The sequence below is a fragment of the Acomys minous genome (genome assembly GCF_964271855.1).
Source record: "Acomys minous genome assembly, chromosome: 13".
NCBI classification, from domain to species: Eukaryota; Metazoa; Chordata; class Mammalia; order Rodentia; family Muridae; genus Acomys; species Acomys minous.
The window spans coordinates 60,808,402-60,829,756 of record NC_140495.1 but is presented as its reverse complement, the minus strand read 5'-3'; the positions used below and the strand labels follow the sequence as shown (position 1 = coordinate 60,829,756).

General features: G+C 50.5%; 2 protein-coding genes across 2 annotated transcripts; one reads left to right on the top strand and one right to left on the bottom strand.

Moving 5' to 3' along the window:
* Window positions 1–339: 339 nt before the first annotated feature.
* On the top strand, window positions 340–8,963 carry GUCA1B (guanylate cyclase activator 1B; the record flags this gene model as incomplete). Its single annotated transcript, XM_084752175.1, has 4 exons — window positions 340–546; window positions 5,264–5,413; window positions 7,492–7,612; window positions 8,836–8,963. 4 exons carry the CDS (start codon window positions 340–342, stop codon window positions 8,961–8,963), a joined length of 606 nt encoding a protein of 201 aa, XP_084608301.1.
* A 2,297-nt stretch (window positions 8,964–11,260) lies between these two features.
* Window positions 11,261–21,355, bottom strand: GUCA1A (guanylate cyclase activator 1A). The gene is made up of 4 exons (XM_084753192.1): window positions 21,007–21,355; window positions 12,705–12,854; window positions 11,799–11,892; window positions 11,261–11,516 (listed from the first exon to the last, which is right to left on the bottom strand). The coding sequence occupies exons 1-4, from the start codon at window positions 21,205–21,207 to the stop codon at window positions 11,353–11,355; spliced, it is 609 nt and encodes a 202-aa protein (XP_084609318.1). The 5' UTR covers window positions 21,208–21,355; the 3' UTR covers window positions 11,261–11,352.

The window sequence follows — 21,355 nt, the reverse complement described above, 5'->3', positions numbered from 1 at the left end:
TCTGAAGGGAGCTGCAGACACTGGTGGGGCCAAGAAAATCCCAGGCTTTTACCTTCTTCCTCCGTGGCTTCTCACTAGACCTGTGGAGGGTCGAGGCTGAGAAAGCTTAGCCCTCTGGAGGTCACACCTTTCCGGAAATCTCTTAATGGTCTTTACAGGGCTAAGCTGGCCTGGGCCTGGTGCTCCCCCCGACCCCCCTTCTGGAGGCCCCTTCACTACCAATCACGTTCAGGTGCCCTGAGACAAGGAAAGGGCTGGTCAAACCGAGGAGACGCAGGAGGAGGAACCAAGTCTAAAGGCACAGGGCCAGGCTCACTCGCGTTCCTTCGAGCAGCCGAGATGGGGCAGCAGTTCAGCTGGGAGGAGGCCGAGGCCGCCGGGGAGATGGATGTGGCGGAGCTGCAGGAGTGGTACAAGAAGTTCGTGGTGGAGTGTCCCAGCGGGACCCTCTTCATGCACGAGTTTAAGCGCTTCTTCAAGGTCACCGGCAACGAGGAGGCCACCCAGTATGTGGAGGGCATGTTCCGAGCCTTCGACAAGAATGGGGTAAGGAGCCCTGCAGGGGGAAGACCTGTGAGCAGCCCACCTGCTGCCCTTCCCATCCTTGAGCTCCTCACGGCTCCGCTCTGCCGCCTTCCTTCCTCTCCATCCTTGCCCTTTCTGACCCACTATTTCCCCGCCAACTCCTCTCTCTCTCCCTTGTGCCCTTCTCTTCTCACCAGCCCCCTTACATCCTCTTTCTGAGAGCCAAAGGCCACTCGCTCACTTGGCACACGGCCTGGGCCTTCTCTGTGCATTTTAGGCCCAGGCTCTGCAGCAAAAGAGCATGGTTTTTCTAACTCCGTAGAGCCCCTGTTGCTCCGAGTACAAGGAAGCTGTCTCAGCACAGATCAAGAGCGCCCCCTACCCCTAGCTAGGGGTGTGTGTGTGTGTGTGTGTGTGTGTGTGTGTGTGTGTGTGTGTGTGTGTGTGTGTGTGTGTGTGTGTGTGTGTGTGTGTGTGTGTGTGTGTGTGTGTGTGTGTGTGTGTGTGTGTGTGTGTGTGTGTGTGTGTGTGTGTGTGTGTGTGTGTGTGTGTGTGTGTGTGTGTGTGTGTGTGTGTGTGTGTGTGTGTGTAAGTACCTGTGGAGGCCAGAAGGGGGCATCAGACACCCTAGAGCTAGAGTTGCAGGTGTTTCTGGGTAACGGGATCCAAACAGCATTCCTCTGATAGACCAGTAAGTGATCTTAACTACTGAGCCTTCCCTCCAGCTCCCCTTTTCAATGCTTTTTGTTTGGTTTTTTGAGACAGGGTTTCTCTGTGTAGCCTTGGCTGTCCTGGACTTGCTTTGTAGACTAGACTGGCCTCGAACTCACAGAGATCCGCCTGCCTTTGCCTCCCGAGTGCTGGGATTAAAGGCGTGTGCCACCACACCTGGCTCCCCTTTTTCAATGCTTTAAATCATAGGGGATTACGTGAATCAAATTCCAGTTTCTGTAGGCCCTCCAATGGCACCAGCCGTTGAAAAGCACCGCACCCGTGGCAACTGGGCTTTAACACTGTGTATGTGTGTTTGCATTCATGAGTTCATGCCTGGAGTGTACATTTGTGTGCATATGGAGGTCGGAGATTGGGTTCAGTTATCAGTTCCCAGGAGGCGACCATCTTCTTTTTGTGAGACCATCTCTCATTACCCGGAGCCCACCAACTAGGATAAGCTGGTTGGCCAGTAAACCTATGATTCCTCCTGTATCCACTCTCAGCACAGGGACAGCAACTAGATGCCACTACAACTCAATGTTTTCTTTAAAACAAACAAACAAACAACAACAAAAAAAAACCCTATTGCATTTTAAATTATGTGTGGGGTTTGTGCATGTGGGTGCAGTACCTGAGGCGACCACAAGAGGGCAGTGCATCCTCTGGAACTGGAACCACCCACCACAGGTGCTGAGAACAGGACTGGGTCCTCTGTGAGGGAAGTGCCTGCCCTGAACTGCTGAGCCATCTCTCCAGGCACCATGCCCAGCCTTTTATGTAGACGCCAGGGAAGGAACTGGGGTCCTCGTGCTTGCGTGGCAAGCGCCTCATGGACTGAGCCATCACCCCGTTCCAACCTTAACTTAATTCGAAGCTACTGTCCTTTGAGAGGCCTAGACCCACATTCTTAGTGTCTTATTTCCTCTCTCTTAACCTTAGTGCATAAAACCTGTATTAAAGTCTCTTAGGCCCTAGCTTTGCTTCAAAACAAAGCATTTTAATTCAGGGGCTGAAGATGTAGCTCAAAGCACTTGCTGCCAATACTCACATGACAGCCCAGGGATCCAGAGCCCACGTCTGAGATCCACAGGTACCAGGCACACACGTGGTACACATGTGTGCAGGAAAAATACCTACTCACATAAAATAAAAAATAAATAAGAAAGAATTATACGGAAAAAAAAAGACTTTCTTTTTAAAGGTGATTATCTGGTTCAGTGCCCTGCAGTCCTTTTTGTTGTTTTTGTTTTTGGGTTTGCTTTGTTGTTTTTCATTGGTTGGTTTTGTTTTTGAGACAGAGTTTCATTATTTAGTCCTGGCTGGCCTGGAGCTCTCCCTGTAGACCAGGCTGGCCTTGAACTCACAGAGCTCCGTCTGCCTCAGCCTCTTGAGTGCTGGGATTAAAGACTTGGAACAGCATGCCCAGCTCCCTGTGTCCTGTAACATAGTTAGTTATAAAGCCTATTACACCTCCCTGAACTGAGGGGTACAAGAGTAATTTGAAGAAACTGTCAGGACCGTAGCTCTTGCTGCAGGAGAACTTGTGACAAGCTGACTCGGTGGGGGTGCCATTTGATGTCTAAGGCCACCGTTAGAGCAGGTCACAACAGAGTCAGCAGTTTCAGTGCAGTGGTACCTCTTCGGTTGAGGTCAGTCAGGAAACACGGGGCACAGAGCCATCTTCAAACCTCACAGGTGCATCACCCTCCTCTCTCCTCAAGGCTGTGGGAGCCTCACCAGGAAGGAGTGTCTTTTTTTTTTTTTTTTTTTGTCTAAATTTAAATAACGAGAAAACGGGAGTGAAAGATGGTGCCTCTCGAGCTGGGTGTGGTGTGTGTGCCACCAGCCAGCTGCTCGAAAACACCACTGGTATGCGGCCAACACTGGACCGCACAGACCCTGTTTCAAACAAACATGTCCAATCTAAGAACTTGTCAATTTGCCCCAAGGCCAGATACTCACTAGAGCATCTTAATTCCTGTCCTGGTGTTCCTACTTAGAGGACTGAGAATTTTGTTGTAGGCTCCACCTTTTCCAATCCTACTTTATTTGGGGTTCTTTAATGCTTACACCTCCCTTCCAACCCACCTGCCCTAGATAGGAGAGAAAAGAGGTTAATGGGAACAGGAGAAGCAGACCTTTTTGGACTCAGTTCCTGGGAGCGATTCCTCTGGCGTAGTCAGCAGGATTTCAGCAGACCAGCAGTTCAACTAAAGTTGCTGCTGGAACCTGGAACAGCTGGAACCCGGAGCCCTGAAGCGTTCTCTGGAGCAGTTCTCTCTAGGAGGGTCTCAAAGTGGAGCCATGAACAGCCAAACAATACCAAGGCCCAAAAAGCCCCCACCTCCTGTTTTGGGCACATATATGTATCTCCTCTCAGAGTCTGTACTAAGATGTGTTTCAGCTGGCAAAAACCAGGCATGAGGTGGTTCGTCTTCTCGTGGATAAACATCACCTGTTCTCTCACAAGTCTGTTCCCCATCCCACACTGGGGATCAAAACAAAAACATGTTTACATCTACTACATTTTGTTGTTGTTGTTGTTGCTGTTGTTGTTGTTGTTGTTGCTGTTTTTAGGCATTTTATGTATGTGAGTCTTTTGCCTGCATGTATGTCCACGTAGGACTGTGCGTGCTTGGTACCCATGGGGGTCAAAAGAGGGTGTGTGATCCCCTGTACTGGACTTTAGAGGATTGTGAACTGCCCTGTGGGTGCTGGGAACTGAACCCAGGTCCTCGGCAAGATCACATGCTCTTAACCACTGAGTCATCGCTCCAGCCTCTGTTTTGAGACAAGGTCTTACTATGTAAGCCCCATCTGGCCTAAAACGTGAAGTCCCCCTGCCTCAGCTTCCTATCTCTGCCCTTCCTCTCCCTTGCTATACCCCTTCTGAGGGTAGTCTGGAGACAGAGGGGTTTTTTGTTTGTTGGTTTGTTTGTTTGTTTGTTTAAAGAGAAGATGGAAGCTGGAGAGATGGCTCAAGAGTCAGTGGACCCAGGTGTGAACACCAGCATGTGTGTGGGGGCTCACACCTGCCCTTAACTCCAGTTCCCGGTGACCCAGTGTACTCTTCTGACCTCCGTGGGTACCAGGCACACACATGGTGTACACATATACATGCAGGCAAAACATTCATACACACAAAACGAATTAAATAAATAAACCTACCACCACCCCCCCCAAAACAGTAAGGGACAGCGGAAGCCGTCTTTTTCGTTAGCCAGGATTCTCTGTGTAGGGCCGTATTGTCTGGACTCAGCCTCCAGCACAGGCACTAGTTTGGACTTCATGTAGGCGAGCTGCAGGACCAGTGCACAGCGCAGCCGAGCCAGGGAGAGGCGGGGCACGTACTGTCCCAGCTACCTCCGCCTTCCACCCATCTCAAGCCACAGTGGGTAGCTGCTGCCGACTAGAGCTGTGCACAGATGAGACGAACCCCAGCCAGAGCTGTCCCAGAAGACGTCCCAGGCTTTCTGTGACCTCACAGGGGAGTAACTATGCAAGAAGGAGCCACGTTAGAATTAATGCGCCTCACAAAAAGTCTGGGGGCGTTGTGGAAAATGAGTTATGTTGAGAGAGGATATTCTTTTGGTTTTTTTGTTTTTGTTTTTTGAGACATGGTTTCTCTGTGTAATAGCCTTGACTGTCCTGGAACTCTTTTTGTAGACCAGGCTGACCTCGAACTCACAGAGATCCGCCTGCCTCTGCCTCCCTGAGTGCTGGGATTGAAGGCGTGTGCCACCATGCCTGGTGAGAGAGGATGTCCTAAGAATAGAAAATTCTGGACAAATGATGAGGAACAGTTATTCTCCAGATGCGGTGGCACGGGCCTGCATACCAACTACTTGGAAGGGTGAGGCGGAGGATGAGCAGGATCCCAGGGTAGGGAAAGGCACTCACAATGACACAGAGACCTCTTGAGTTGCAAGGGGAAGGGAACCCCGAGTCTGGGGACTTTAGTCCTGCAATCTGGGGAGCTGAGGCTGAGGATCTGGGGGCCTCACGGTGTCCACACTCAATGCAGGATAACACCATTGACTTCCTGGAGTATGTGGCAGCCCTGAACCTCGTTCTGAGGGGCACCCTGGAACACAAGCTCAAGTGGACCTTCAAGATCTACGACAAGGACCGCAACGGCTGCATCGACCGCCTGGAGCTATTGGACATTGTGGAGGTCAGTGTGTGTCTCTGAGCTGGCACCCCACCCATGTCCCGGTTCTGGGGCTCTGGCTGAAGGTGGCCTTCTCAGCAGGGAGCCACCCTGCACTAAGTTGGGGTTGAGGTAATGAAGTGACTCACAGTGTGCATCTGTGCTCACTAAGATGGCCCACCTGGGAAAGGAGTTTGCCACCAAACTTGACAACTTAAGTTCAACCTCAGGGATCCTCAGAGCTGCCTGTGGTGGCGCATGCCTTTAATCCCAGCACCCAGGAGGCAGAGGTAGGTGGATCACTGTGACTTTGAGGCCAGCCTGGTCTACAAAGTGAGTCCAGGACAGCCAAGGCTACACAGAGAAACCCTGTCTCAAAAAACAAACAAAAAAAAAAGAAAGAAAGAAAGAAAGAAAGAAAAGAAAAAAAGAGAAGAAAAAGAAAGAAAGAAAAAAAGGAAAAGAAAAGAAACTTGGAGCTGGAGAGATGGCTCAGAGGTTAAGGGCACTGACTGCTCCTCCAGAGGTCATGAGTTCAATTCCCAGCAACCACATGGTGACTCACAACCATCTATAATGTGATTTGATACCCTCTTGTGGCCTGCAGGTGTACATGCAGGCTGAGCACTATATACATGATAATAAATAAATAATGCATCTTTTAAAAAGAAAAGAAACTCCTGGGTGTTGTCCTCAGACCACCATGTGCTCACATGTACAGGATACACCCCTGACATGTACACTATTACACACATATACAATAATAATGATAATAAATTTTTCTGGGTGTTGTGGTGCATGCCTTTAATCCCAGCACTCAGGAAGCAGAAACAGGAGGATCTCCGTTTGTCTGAGGCCAGCCTGGTCCACAGAGAAAGTTCCAGGACAACCAAGGTTCTTACAGAGAAACCCTGTCTGGAAAAAACCAAAGAAACAAAAAATATTAATAGATTTTAATTTTAGAAAATAAGATAAGAAAGCCAGTGATCTAAGAAGCCACCTACAAGCCAAGGCTACACAGAGAAACCCAACCTCGGAAAACAAAACAAATAAATAAAATCCCAGAAACCTAAAGAAACCACCTACAGAAATTAAAAAGTGTAAATTAAATCCAAATATATGAATAAATGAAATTAATATGGTAAGAACCAAAGCTGGGTGTGACAGCCCATGCCTGCGATCACAGCACACAGGAGGCTGAAACAGGGGAGGTCACCAGTTCAAGGCCAGAGCATCCTATTAGATGAATTCCAGGCCAGCCTCTGCTGCAGAGTGAGACTCTGTCACTCACGGAAAGAAAAACAAACGTGAGGACAGTTGTGAGTCAAAGTTCACACTGCTGTGACAGTGTTTGACGGAAGGACTTACAGCAGGAAGGGCTGGTTTGGCTCTGTTTGGTTTCACGGCCCCATTCTCTCTCTGGACCATCCCCATGGGCAGACTACCATGGTGACCGAGGGGGGGGGGGCGGTGTGATGAGGGAGGCTGCCAGGCCAGGCTACACCCATGAAAGACACCCAAGCTTCCGTGATCTGCTCTTTACAGCCCACTCAGATTTGTGTCCATCTGTGGGTTAAGCCATTCACTCCACCAGGGTCCCTTGGGACTTGCTGGCTCGAGAAACCACTTCACAGGCAGCTCTCTGACAGTCACGAGCAACTAACACAAAAGACAAGTCAATAAAAACCAAAATTGTTTCTATTTGTGGGGTGTGGGAGGCATGTGTGGTGTTCAGATATTATCTATTATTATTATTATTATTATTATTATTATTATTATTATTATTATTATTATTATTATTATTATTATTACTACTACTACTACTACTACTACTTTTTCGAGACAGGGTTTCTCTGTGTAATAAGCCCTTGCTATCCTGGACTCACTTTGTAGACCAGGCTGGCCTCGAACTCACAGAGATCCTCCAAGGCGTGCGCCACCACCGCCCAGCCTTCCCCGGGACTCTTCCCTGGGTCCACAGAGCATATCTGTGTCCTGTGTTGCTAAGATGCTCAGCTTGGAAGCCAGCGCTGGAAGATGGCACTAAGGGACACAGGTCCCTGAGGGTCTGGCAGAGGAGCCCAGCTCTTTCTCTCTGGCAGGCAATTTACAAGCTGAAGAAAGCCTGCCGGGCGGAGCTGGACCTGGAGCAGCAGGGCCAGCTGCTCACACCTGAAGAGGTCGTGGATAGGATCTTCCTCCTGGTGGACGAAAATGGAGACGGTAAGAGAGGTGGAGCCTAGGGGAAGCTGTGTTGTCCCGCGAAGTTCAAGCCCCTCCCCCCCGGACAAGCCCCTCCCCTCCACCCCCAGGACAAGCCCCTCCCCCTTCGCCCCACCCCCATATCCCCGCTACTGACATCCTTGTTTCTGAACTGGCTGGAAAAGGATGACACATGGAATAGCAAAAGGAGCCAAAATCACATTTGTATAGGGTTACAACTCCTCCGGGAGTGGCTGGTGAAGGCTGCACAGGAAAGTGAAAACAGTTGGGTTTTTTCCACGTTTTTTAATTGAAAAATAAAATAATTCATATTACTTCTCATTTGCTATCCCATCCCATGTATCCTCCCATTCCTCCCTCCCTCCCTCCCGAAAACAGTTCTTTCTGGTTATATGTACATGAGGGTTTTGCCTGCGTGTAAGTCTGTGTGACGTGTGTGTGTGTGCGCGTGTGATGCCCACAGAGGCCAGGAAAGAGTGTCAGGTCCTTGAAACTGGAGTTACAGACAATTGTGAGCCACCGTGGGGTCCCCTGCAGGGGCAGCCAGGGTTTTAAACCACTGAGCCATCTCTCCAGACCCAGATAAAGAGGGACCAGTGATACAATTCTATTGACAAAGGCACTTGTCACCAAGCCTGATGACCTGAGTTAAATCTCTGGTACTCATGCGGTTGAAGGAGAGAACCAACCACTGCTGGTTGTCCCCTAACCCCGCCCCAACACACACACACACACACACACACACACACACACACACACACACACACACGTGGTGGTGGTGGTGGTGATAATAAATAAATAAATAAATAAATAAAGGCGCAGGAAGCAAAGGAAGGATCTCTGTGGACTCAAGGGTAGCCTTGGTCTCTACAATGAATTTCAGCCAGGGCTACACAGTGATACTCAGAAAAAACAAAACAAAAAACAGACAAACAAACCAAAAACAAGAAGAAGGAAGAAAGAAAGTTAGCACATGAAGAGTGATGCTGGAAACTGACCTTTGGTTTTCTTTTGTATGCTTAAGGATGGACACACACACACACACACACACACACACATTTGTGAGTTGCAAGAGGCCCCTTTAGACTCAGAACTGACAAGCCGCAGGCTTAGAATTCGAGTCTGCAGACTGGTTTGTAAAAAGAGTTACGTTCGCAGACTAGAAGAGGAGGCCGACCCGACACGCCCCTCCCCTTGTGACCACCCCTCCCCCTCTCGCTCAGGCCAGCTGTCCCTGACCGAGTTCGTTGAAGGCGCCCGTCGAGACAAGTGGGTGATGAAGATGCTACAGATGGATGTCAACCCTGGCGGCTGGATCACTCAGCAAAGGCGAAGAAGTGCTATGTTTTGAGGTCCTGGGGAACCTGCAGGAGCCCTCACTCCCCTGCAAGACTCCTCCAGGGTCCCCCAGGTTTTCAAAGTAGCAGGAGGCCCCTGGCCTAGTTGGCTCAGGCCCATTCTTGCTTGGTGTGGACTTTCTGACGCTCCCAGTGCGGGAGAGCAATGGCTGCCGCCTCTGAAGAAGCCCACTGGAGTTTAGTCCGTTTTCCAGAGTTTACCGGCATCATAGGGGGTACTGCGGTTACTCTGCTCCTCAGCTGCTTCTGGAAGAGCCTTGGCTGGGGGCGGCGCGAGGCTGCCTCTAACCTTTAGGTGTTCTCAGTAGAAATGGGGCAGCTGCGGGTGGGGCACAGTGGGAAGCAAAGAAGGCAAGAATGGGCAAAGATCATATTGACTCAGCCACACCCGCCCTGAGCGGTGGCATTAGGAGGACTCTCCCCGCCTCCTCCCCAGGGTGTCCTCACCGTGGGTGACAAAAAGGAAGGCCACTGCAGACAGCTGTGATCTCCCGCCCCGCCCCGTGGAGGCCTTGATGCTCGAGCTTGCAGGGGATGTTTCTGCTCTGTTGGGTGCTGCACCCCATCGCTAGTGTTAGCCTGCCCCTGTTGGTAGCTTTTAGGCCCCATGCTTCCATAAGGCTGAAGACATCTTTTCATCTCTGGGGAGAGCCAGACACCCGGAGATTTGGATTCCAGGCCAGACTTTGTCTGCGACTGCTGTTGAACCCCCAAACCTCCTGCAGGTTGAGTAGACCCAGAATGTCATGGCAATATCTCTCCTGCACCTGATATAGAGGCTAGGCTACCACAGGACCTGTCCTGTTAGCCCTCCTGCCTTCCTCTGCCCCCTTCCCTCCCTGCAGCTGGGGAAGGCACCTCAGAAAACAGGAAGTGGGACCATGTCACACTTAGTGTCTCCCTGTGGAGCCTGATGGATTATTGGTTTTACCTTGAATAGAGATGTTCTTATGTTAAAATAAACTAACTTATTGACCTTGATGGGAAGTTGGTTTGCTTATTTGAGCAAGGCCCTTCCCTGTAGCTCAGGCTAGACTGCAGCTCACTGTATAGCCCAAGCTAGCCAGAACTCCTGCCTGAGATTATAAATATGAGCCAAAATGCCCAGGTTTCTGTTGTAGTGTTTGTTCCTGGAAGAGGGGTTTTCATTCTGTGGGGCAATTGAGAGACAGTTTTGGAAGCCCAGGCTAGCTTGAAACCCATGGTAATCCTCCTGCCTCAACTCTCTGGGTGCTGTTATCACAGGATGTACTGCTGTGCCCAGCTTGAGCTTGAAGTTTTTTATTTTATGGGCATGGGTGTTTTGCCTGCATACCTGCATGTGCGCCATGTATGTGCACTGTCCACAGAGGCCAGAAGAGGGCGTCCAATCCCCTGACACTGGAGTTACAGATGTTTGTGAGCTGACATTGAGTACTAGGGATTAAACCTAGGACCTCTGCTAGAGCAACCTGTACTGTTGCTGAGCCTCTCTCGGCCCTTGGGGGTTTGTATCTCCCCCTCCCCCTAGAGACCAGGGCTTCTCTGTGTAGCCTTGGCTGTCCTGGACTCGCTTTGTAGACCAGGCTGGCCTCGAACTCACAGAGATCTGCCTGCTTCTGCCTCCCGAGTATTGGGATTAAAGGCGTGGGCCACCACCGCCTGGCTTGGGGTTTGTATCTTATAAAATGTTGTTATCAAGTTTCCTTTAGAAATCACTTAGCTGAAAATGGTCCATGTAAAAAATGGCTAGTATCCCAGGTTTAAAAAAAAAAAAACAGATTTGAAGCTGGATGCAGTGGTACATGCCTGTAATCCCAGCACTCGGGAGGCCAATGCAGGCGGATCTCTGTTGAGTTCGAGGCCAGCCTGGTCTACAGAGTTAGTCCAGGACAGCTAAGCCTACACAGAGAAACCCTGTCTCGAAAAAGCAAAAAATAAAAATAAAAAATTGTTCCCCCAAAGCATGGAGGTTCATGAAGCAGGCTGGAGGGCCCCCCTCTAACACTAATGCAACATAAACAGGCTCCATGGGCAGAGCAGGGTGTGACTACCTAAGGCTACAGCAGCAGATGCCAGGATTCCATCAGAGACCCAGGGGCTCTCTCAGAACTTCCACATTCGCAAGGGGGAGTACAGGAGCAGAATGACTTGAGGGGCAAGAGAGGGAACCAGCAGGAAGCACCTCTGAATCCCCGGAAGGGAGGGATTAGGGACCATTCTCCGTGCTGGGCTCTCCATCTCGCTACTGCCCCTCCACTCGCCCGCACTGTGCGCCCAAAGAAACAAGCTGAGACTGAGTGCAGGGGGTTCTGTGTAATTAATGTTAAGACAAGAACAGAGCAGCCGCACCAGGCACCGCACAGGACCAGCCCTCAGCATGCAGAGGCCACAGGGTGAGGCTCAGCCAGCAGCCTCTGCTGCCACGTCGCCAGCGTCAGCCTCCTCCTGTTCGCCGTTCTGCAGTCTGCGCACAATGCGGGTCAAGTCCAGGCTTCGGGTCAGCGTGTCCAGGAGCATCTGGTCCTTCTGGACGCCTTCCATGAACTCTTCCAGAGACAGTTCCCCTGGAACGGAGAGAAAGGGATTCGCAGGATGAGGTCTCAGGAGTACAGGGCTCAGAGCAGGATGCTTGCAAAAAAGCGGGAACGGAGGAAGCGCTGGGGATGGTTCTGGGATCCAGAACCCAAAGTCTGATGCAGGGATCCCCAACATCCAGTTCTGCAGCCAGAGCAAAGGTGGGTAGAGGAGGCAGAAGGCCCTCCGTCCTCCTCTTTTGCGTCTCCTCATGGGTGACTGACATCTCTGCTGACCCCGCCCCCTGGGGAACCCTCTCTCCGCCTCCTCACCATCCCCGTTGATGTCGATCTTGGCAAAGACAGTATCTGTGAATTCCTCGGCGCTCATGGATGAGTCGCTCCAGGGATTAATGGTTCGGATGGCCTGGGGAGGACAAACAGGCAAAAGTGAGAAGCGCGGTCCGGGGCGAGCAGAGCGAGCTTGTCAGGAACCCAAGCTCGGTGCAGAGTGGAGGTCACTGAACTAGGGCCTCAGGCATTTGGGACACTGAGGCAGGATTGCTTCAAATTCGAAGTCAGTATGGGCCAAGTGGTTGTGAGCCGGTCTAAGCTACAATGTGAGACCCTGTCGTTGAAAGAAAAAAAGTGGGGGAGGTCGTGGTAACACATGCCTTTAGTTCCCCCACTCGGGAGGCGGGTCTCTGAGTTCCAGGCCTGCCCAGTCTACACGGTGGGACCCTGTCCCAAACAAGTGCTGAGGAGATGGAGGTAAAAATGCTTGCTGTGCAGGTAAAAAGCCACACGAGGTCGTGTCCCTATAATCCAAGTGCAGGAGGGTGGCGGGGGTAGGGGGAAGACAGGAGAGGCCTCTTGTGGCTTCCTGGCTACCAGCCCTGGCTCAGGGAGAGGCCCTGTCTCAGTAAGACATAACAACAGAGCAAGACACTTAACATCCTCATCCTCCTCTGACCTCACACATATGTACACATTCACACACACACACACACACACACACACACACACACACACACACTTTAGCAAAGCCTTAGTACCAATAAGGATACTGAGGCCCAAGCAGCAGTGGCATAGTCCAGACCGTGAAGTTTTAATCCCTCAGTCCCAAATCCCATCCCTATTCTGGCCTGCAATTTCTGGGTGCTCTCAGCCAGCGCACCCACCCTTGTTCACCCCACCCCGCCACGCGCCGCTGGCCCAGCCCTCTGCACCTGGAGTTACCCGGATGATGGTGAGCAGCTCGTCCCTGTCTATGCACCCGTTGCCGTCGACGTCGTAGAGCTTGAAATACCAGCGCAACTTCTGTTCCACCTTGCCCTTGAGGACTAGGCTGAGAGCTGCCACATACTCCATGAAGTCAATATAGCCGTCCTGGGGTGTGCGGATAGGGGCGAGGTGGGGTAAGCTCACCAGGGCTCCGCCCACCCTACTCAGAGTCCCGCCCTCCCCAACCAGAACCCTGCCCAATGCCCACCCCTGGCTCTTGCAGCTTAGCTAAAAGCCCTCCCGATGCTAAGCAAAAGGGAGCTAAAGCCAGCTCTGCTCTTCGGTGTCCCGTCCCCCTTTTACCACAAATATCTGTCTTTCTGAACACGTCAACATTGCCCGCCTCTCATCCTCCTCAGAGGCTGTCAATCAAGCCTGTTAGAACCACCCCACTGCATCCTGAGCAGGTGGGAGAAGGAAGTACATAATAAGCCAGGGCTGGAAGCTTGGCTCTTAAGTTGCTGGCCTGGCAGGCAGGGGCAGGAGACCCATATAAAAGGCTCTTTCCTTTCGGCTTCAAGCTCCACTGAGCCCTGTCATGTGCCGATACTGTGAGAACTTGGAGCTCAGAGGAACAGTCGCCTTGTCCTGACACAAGAGCTGTGTTGGAGATGGCGGGTTTGAGTCCCTGCCTCCTTGGCCCTGAGTTTTAGGATGTAGGACAAAGGACTTAGCGCATCCCTTATACTGGTCTAGATTAATGGCAGTGGTTCCGACTGTCCGGATTGCTTTTGATGAAACAAATCCATGTAGCTTCAGCACCCAGCACTCAGCACCCAGCGTCCAGCACCCGGAGCATAGCAGGCCAGTGAACATTACCTGTTGTTTGCTTTTGTTGTTGTTGTTTTGTTTGTGTAACTCTGGCTGTCCCAGAACTCACTCTGTAGACCAGGCTAGCCTACAAACTCAAAGTTGCAGCTTCCTCTGCCTCCTGAGTACTGGGATCAAAGTTATGTGCCACTACACCTAGCGCTGTTGTTTGCTTTATTTAAAAGCAAGGATTTTGGGGGCTGGAGAGATGGCTCAGTGGTTAAGAGCACCGCCTGTTCCTCCAAAGGTCCTGAGTTCAATTCCCAGCAACCATAAGGTGGCTCACAACCATCTATAATGTAGCCTGGTGCCCTCTTCTGGCCTGGAGGTGTACAAACAGACAACACTGTATTTTGTTGTTGTTGTTGTTGTTGTTTATGTGTCCATGTCTGTGTTAGTGCTTGCCACATGTGTGTGTGCTCCTAGAGGCCAGAGGGGAAAGTCACCTCCCCTGGAGCTTATAGGTGGTTGTGAGCAGCCTGGTATGGTTAAATGGAAGAGAAGCCCATGGCCGGCGTGGATGGGAAATCCGGCCCAGATAAAAAACATTAACAAGTATATAAGATTATTGATAGACGGTAACTTGATAAAAATTATTAGAAACAGAGGACATAAGATTAAGACAAGGATCCCATGCCTGCCCCACTGTGAAAAGTTGTTTAGAGGATTAATGTCTGCCCTGCCCCAGGTTAACTAAGACTATTTTAAAATATAACAAGTGTCTGTGTCTTAATTGATAACTAGCCGGTAATACTAATAATACTAGTAATTTAAAAGCAATAAGTGAGCCGGGCAGTGGTGGCACATGCCTTTAGTCCCAGCACTCGGGAGGCAGAGGCAGGCAGATCATTATAAGTTTGAGGCCAGCCTGGTCTACAAAGTTAGTCCCAAACAGCCAAGGCTACACAGAGAAACCTTGTCTCGAAAAACCAAAATAAATAAACAAATAAATAAAATAAATAAAAGCAATAAGTGGCACCAAGGTGTGGAGCTGGGAACCAAACTCTAGTCCTCTGGAGGAGCAGCAAGCATTCAACCTGAGCCATCTCTCCGGCCGCAGGAGACAAGGACAAAGTCACTATAGGTGGAAAAAGGATGCCTGTGCCATCACAATGCAGCCAGTACCTGGACAGAATGTCATAGCGCCACTGAAGTCTGTGAGGGCAAGACAGGAGAGGAATTCACACAGCCTTTCCAGAGAAGGTGATGCCTCCACTGAGTCTTCAAGGGAATTGATCACAGAGAGGCATGTGACCTTCACATGTAGCTCCAAGGGCCTCAAGGACCCTACCAGGCAAGCACCCTACCAGGCAAGCATCCTACCAAGCAAGCACCCTACCACTCAGCTACATCTCAGCTCAAGAAACACAAGACTTCTTGGTAGGACCATCCTCAGGGCTCCTGCCATTCTGCCCCTGCCTGCTGTCCAACCCCAGCACATCAGAAAGCCTTATAAGCATCTCAAGGAAGGGAGAGAGCGCCAGTCACTGCTCCTCCGTTTACAGCCATGACTCGGGAACTAAGGGGTTCAAGCAGGCAGATCTGAGCTGGCGATGAAGATGCCTGTGGCAAGCGGGGCTGCCTGTGGGAGGGCCAACTGAGTCAATAATGAGCTCTCTGTCATTGGATGCACGCAAGTGGAGCTGGCAGGGATGTGGCACAGCTGAGGCAAGATGGCTGCTGAGGTCCCCTAGTCTGGCCTTTGGCCTTAAGCAAGACCGTGACCACACTGAGCAGCACAACAAAGATCAGGCTCATTTGTGTGGTACTGTCTTGTAATCGAGGGCACACCCCTTGTGTTCACACACACCTTAGCTTATTCCATCTCAGTGAACCTCCCAAGATGGATCTCAGGAGGGAGCACGGCCTCTCTGCAACAATGGTTGGAGAACTGAGAAAATCGCCTGACACATGATAAACAATAAATAATGTTATGTAGCCTAGGCCACTCCCCAACTCAGGACCTTCCTGCCTTGGTTCCTGAATGCTAGGATAAGAGTGTGTGTCTCAGCCGGGCGTGGTGGCGCACACCTTTAATACCAGCACTTGGGAAGCAGAGGCAGGTGGATCACTGTGAGTTTGAGGCCAGCCTGGTCTACAAAGCAAGTCCAGGATGGCTGAGATAACATAGAGAAACCCTGTCTTGAAAAACCAAAAAGAAAAAAAAATAATAATAAATAAATAAATAATAAAAAAGAGTGTGTGTCTCCAGACCTTGAACCTTGATTTTCACTTTTTGTCTTCTTGTATTGCTGAACATTTTCTATAAGGCATTATATCACTGTTGTAATTTGTTTGTTTGTTTGCTTGTTTTTCAAGACAGGGTTTCTCTGTATAACCTTGGCTGTTTTGGACTCACTTTGTAGACCAGGCTGGCCTCAAAGTCACAGATCCTCCTGCCTCTGCCTCCCAAGTGCTTAGGCCCTTAGCCCTTAGCCAAAAGACCAAAGCCATCTCTTGGGAAAGACGTGAACTTGGGCAAGTCCCAGGGCCTCCTTGAGTCCTCATTTTCTTGTCTGAGATTGGAAGGATGATATGAAATTTCAAGGTCATGGCGTGGGCAGAGTGGTACACACTTGTAATCCAAATAAATCGTGAAGCTGAGGCAGGAGGATTGTTTCAAGTTTCAAGTCAGACTGGGTTATATAGTGACACATCTCAAGAAACAGCTTAAATACATGAGATGTGAAATGGATTCCCACCACCACAGCACAGCTGTGGTATCACTGTGTGTGCGTGTGTATGTGTGTGTGTGTGTGTGCGCGTGTGTATGTGTGCCTGTGTCTCTGTGTGTGCATGTGTGTGCTGTGTGTGTACATGTGTATGTCTCTGTGTGTGCATGTGTGTGTATGTGTGTGTGTATGTGTGCTTATGTGTCTGTGTGTCTCTGTGTGTGCATGTGTGTGCTTGTGTGTGCTTGTGTGTGTACATGTGTATGTCTCTGTGTGTGCATGTGTATGTCTCTGTGTGTGCATGTGTGAGTGCATATGTGTGTGTGTGTGTGTGTGTGTGTGTGTGTGTGTGTTTTCATGTCTGTACTTTTGGAGGTCAGAGGTTGAAGTTGGGTATTTTCCTCTATCGCTCCTCCTGTGATTTTAGAGACCAAGTCTCCCATGGAACATGAAGCTCTCACTGGCTCAGCTGAGCTGGTGAGCGTCAGGGATCCACCTGTCCCTCACTCTCAGGGCTAAAGCTACAGTCGTGCACCCAGCTTTTCACTGGGTGCTGGGGGTCAAGCTCAGATCCTCACGCTTGCAGGAGAGCATTTTGCTGGCTCAGCTCCCTCTTGCCTTTAGTCTTTTCTGTCTATTTGTTTCCCTGAGACAGGGTTTCTCTGTGTAGCCAGCCCTGGAACTCACCCTATACACCAGGTTGGCTTTGAACTCACACAGACCCACCTGCCTCTGCCTCCCAAGTGCTTAGGCCCTTAGTCTATTTATTCCAGCATGTTCCATGGACTTCCTGTGCTGAGAATTTTGCCTTGCTCCACAGCCACTCCCAGGAGCTGTCCGTTTCTGTCCCCATTTAGCTGAAGTTCAGAGAGATGAGGCCACATGATTAATTAAATGACAGATCTTCTACACTCTACACAAGTGCTTAGGTGCAGACTGAAGGGACAACACAGATCTGTGTGTGGGGTGGTGACCCTGCACAGCCATGCTCTGAAGAGACTAGCAGGGAGCAGGGAGCAGGGAGCAGACTTCTTCTTTGGCTGCCTGGTTTGCCCCCTCTTCTGTGTATCTGGTGCAGTGCCCTGGTGTCTAGCCATCTTTTCAACTGGAATGACTAATTTTTTTTTTAAAGGAGTCAGATGAATCGGTATTCCAGCCCTGTAGTCAAACAGCAGCTAACCACTATCATCTCAGTGACATTTTTTTTTATGGCACTTGGGATAGAACCAATGCCCATTAAAAAGACAGTCTCTAAGCTTGGCTGGTCTTGAACTCCCTTGAACTCCCAGGATAACTTGAGACTTCTAATTGTCCTGCTTTTGCCTGTTGGGTGTAAAGGTTACAGGCATGCAGCATCACAGCCAGTTTATGGTTAAACTGACTCCCTAGCACGCTATGCAAACACTACCAACTAACTGAGCTATGGCCACAGCACTCGGCCTTGAGCATACCAGGCGAGCATTCTACCGCTGAGCTGCATTGAGCCCTGCCATTCTTAGATGGCTGAGTTTAGCATGTTCTAATAAAACTTTATTTACAAAACTAGATTCTTGGATAGTGAGGCACGGTGGCACACACCTGTAACACCAGCACCCAGGAGGCCGAGTTAGGAGCATCAGACACAGCTCAAGGCCAGTCTTGAACTATATAGTAAGACTCTGCCACAAAAACACAAGTGGGGCTGGGGGAGAAGCTCGGTTAGTAGGGTGCTTGCTGAGCATGTGCGAAGTCTTGGGTTTGAATCCCAGCATGGCATAAACCAGGTGTGGGGGTGCACAGGGGAAGTGGGGGTCAAAGGTCAAGCATCCTCAGCCACTCTAATGACTTTGAGGCCAGCCGAGGCTCCATGAGACCCTGTCCTCAGGCTGTCATTTGAACAACGCTGCTTTAACCTCTCTCTGCTTTAAAAGTGTTCGAGGCTGTGTCCCATCTCAAGGCCACACTATTAAACTGTCCTGTGCTGGTGCCGATGTGTCAAGGTCAAGCTAGTGCGGCCCACAGACTAACTGGATGCTCTGGTGTAAGAAGGCACATTGGGGTTATACAGACTCTGTGTGTGTGTGTGTGTGTGTGTGTGTGTGCACATGAGGGAGGGGTGTGTGGGTGTGTGTGTGCACATGAGGGAGGAGTGTGTGTGTGTGTGTGTGTGTGTGTGTGTGTGTGTGTGTTGTGACAGAGTCTCATTATACAGCCTAGGCTGGCCTTAAACTTGTGGTGATCCTCCTGCCTCAGCCACCTAAGTGCTGAAGTTACAAGCATGAACCACCATGCCTGTCTATGCTCCTCACTATAATAATTATAAAATTAAATTAATATATATCATAAAACACATATAATCCATAGAGCTCAGAGTCTCCCCTATATTAATCTCTCACATAGCTAATAGTTATGAAGCACCTACTATGTCGCAGGCCCTAGCCACAGCAATAGACAAGATGAGCCTTTGTCCTCACACAGTTCACATGCCAGCACGGAGAGTCAGGCCAGAGGGGTCAGGGTTACTTAATATCTGACATCAGAAAACAAAAAATTAAAAAACATGAATTAACAAATTAATAAAAATAAGTAGCCGAGCACAGTGGCGCACGCCTTTAATCCCAGCACTCAGGAGGCAGAGGCAGGTGGATCGCTGTGAGTTCGAGGCCAGACTGGTCTACAAAGTGAGTCCAGGACAGCCAAGGATACACAGAGAGACTCTGTCTCAAAAAAAATAATAACTTTTTAAATTTTTATAAATGTACACAGGGTATTTGCCTGCATGCATCTCTGTGTATCCCAAGCATGTATTTCCCAGGGAGGCCAGAAAAAGGAGTTAGATTCCCAGGAATGGGAGGTTGTTAACCACCATTTGTGTGCTGAGAATAGAACCCAAGTCCTCTGCAAGAACTCTTTACTGCTGACCCAACTCTCCAGCCCCAAGATAAAATTTAAAAAATAAAAACTAAGCCAGGTGGTGGTGGTGCACACCTTTAAATCACAGCACTTGGGAGGTAGAGTCGGGTGGATCTCCATGGTCTGCATAGTCCCAGGACAGCCAGGGTTATACAGAGAAACCCTAGTTTGAGAAAAAAGAAAGAAAGAAAGAAACAGGAAAGAAGAAAGTAAGAAGGAAGGAAAGACGGAAAGCAAGCAAGCTGCTCTGGGTAGAAAGGTGCGGCTAAGAAAGGCAGAGATGGGGCCAGAACCCAGTTTTCTCAATAAATTTAAACCAGGAAGCCAGGGTGTGGCTTGGTGAGGTTTGAGCAGTCATCTATAACAAGAAAGGTGGGAGCCAGAAGGTTCTAGAGGAACAGCGTCCTCGCGGCACAAAGTTCCCAGGTGAAGCCGTGCCGGGTCATGAGGAGGCCAGGCTGGGTTGAGACGAGACATGGACTTGCTTTTCTGTTTGTTTCAGGGTTTTGGCATTGTGAGGCTAGTATCTCATGCACCCCAGGCTGCCTGGTGAACTACGTAGCTGTCAATGAATGACCTTGAACTTGTTCCTGCCTCTCCTTCCCGCGGACTGGAATGACAACCTACACCACCATGCCCAGCTCCTAACTCTTGAGTGAAAATAAAGGATTGAGTTCCGGACAACAGGTCTGACAGAAACTGGAGAGCTGGCACACAAGTGACAAGTTTAGGTGAACGCAGGGGAGTTGGACTGTGTGTAACTTGAAGGAATCTTCCCAGACATGTGTTGACCCAAAGGGCTTTCCCTAGCAGGTGGAAACATGTCTCAGGGCGTTGGAGGGAGGTGCTGGGGCTCCTCCCAACCTGGCCAGGAGGGACCACTGCCTCCCCAGGAATACTTTGGGGTCCCCATCCTGGTGATTCCTGAACCTTATCATGCTATCTCAGGCTCTGTGGCTCATCTCCCCTTCGGAAGAGCCCTTGGACGCGGGACACTGCCCTTGAGCTAGTTCCTTAGCGCCTAATCCGATTCAGCCTTTTAACTCAGGCATTAGTGAGTTTTAAATAACCACTCAAGGATCTTGGTGTTACCTAGAGGCCCCTGAGGGGAGGGGCTCCTCCTGCCCCGACGGCACGGCACGTGGCCGACATCACTGAGAGACCTCATGTTCCAGTGAGGGGCCAGCCCGGCTGGGAAGGGGGGTAGGCAGATCTGTGGGTCTCGATTCCTCCATCTTATGCCTTACTGGTCTACATAAATGGCAGCTTGACAGGTGAACTCCAACAAATCTCCCCTGCCCCCCCCCAATCCCTCACATCTGAGGAGCATGCAGGGGTCTCTGCCCAAGTATCACACGCACCCAGGGCAACACTTCGGTGTGCTCAGTGGCCATCTTGGAAACGTTCATGCCTGCCTTGGAGGCCGCTGAGGTGTATAGCGTATCGACAGAGAACACCTTACGTTCAGCCTCCGGCTCTGTTTTCCACTGGGGGGGGTCTTAGTTACAGCTGAGCCCCCAGGACCTAACGCTGAAATGCGTAGGGAGCGTCTGCTAAGGCCAGCTTCAAAGTCTGCCTTCCAAACAAGCAAGGTGCTGGAAACACCAATGGCCCACATTCCCTGGTAGCCGAAGCTGGGCACGGCAATTTATGCTGGTGTGCCTAGCAACCAGGAAGCTGAGGCAGGACGATCACCATGGACTGAAAACCACCAGCCTTGGCTCCGCCCACGCAATAGGATTCAGCCTCAAAAACAGTGAACACCTCAAGTTACACTTCTTTTCTCTTGTTCGCTCCTCCTCCCAGGCTGCTCTGGCTTCTGGAGGCACCCCTCCCCCACCCCAAGACTCAGGCCCTTTCCACCCGTCCCGTCCTCTGCCCACCTTGTTAAAGTCAAAGGTCTCGAACATTTGTTCCACATACTGGCTGGCTGAAGGGCTCAGGTTCTTGAGGCCAAAGAACTGGCGGAATTCGTAGAGGGTGAGCTGGCCCGAGGGGCACTCCGTCATGAACTTCTTGTACCACTGGTGACACTCGGTGCTGCTCAGCTCCTCCACCGACTTGCCCTCCATGACGTTGCCCATGGTCCAGGCTCACGAGAGACTGACGCCCTAGGTGGATGAGCAGACAGGTAAGGTCCTGCTCCCTGAGGCCTGCTGCACACGGGTGACTTGGCTTTTGGGAACCTCAGCTCCCCTCTCACCGGCCTAAGCAGGGGGCTTGTCTGGTGAG

Excerpts from the sequence above, each read along its gene's own strand:
- GUCA1A (XM_084753192.1), bottom strand. The coding sequence starts at position 21,207 with ATGGGCAACGTCATGGAGGGCAAGTCGGTGGAGGAGCTGAGCAGCACC. Across the intron at positions 12,855-21,006 it reads AGACCTTTGACTTTAACAAG|GACGGCTATATTGACTTCAT; the intron begins GTGGGCAGAGGA and ends CGCACACCCCAG. Across the intron at positions 11,893-12,704 it reads AGCTGCTCACCATCATCCGG|GCCATCCGAACCATTAATCC; the intron begins GTAACTCCAGGT and ends TGTCCTCCCCAG.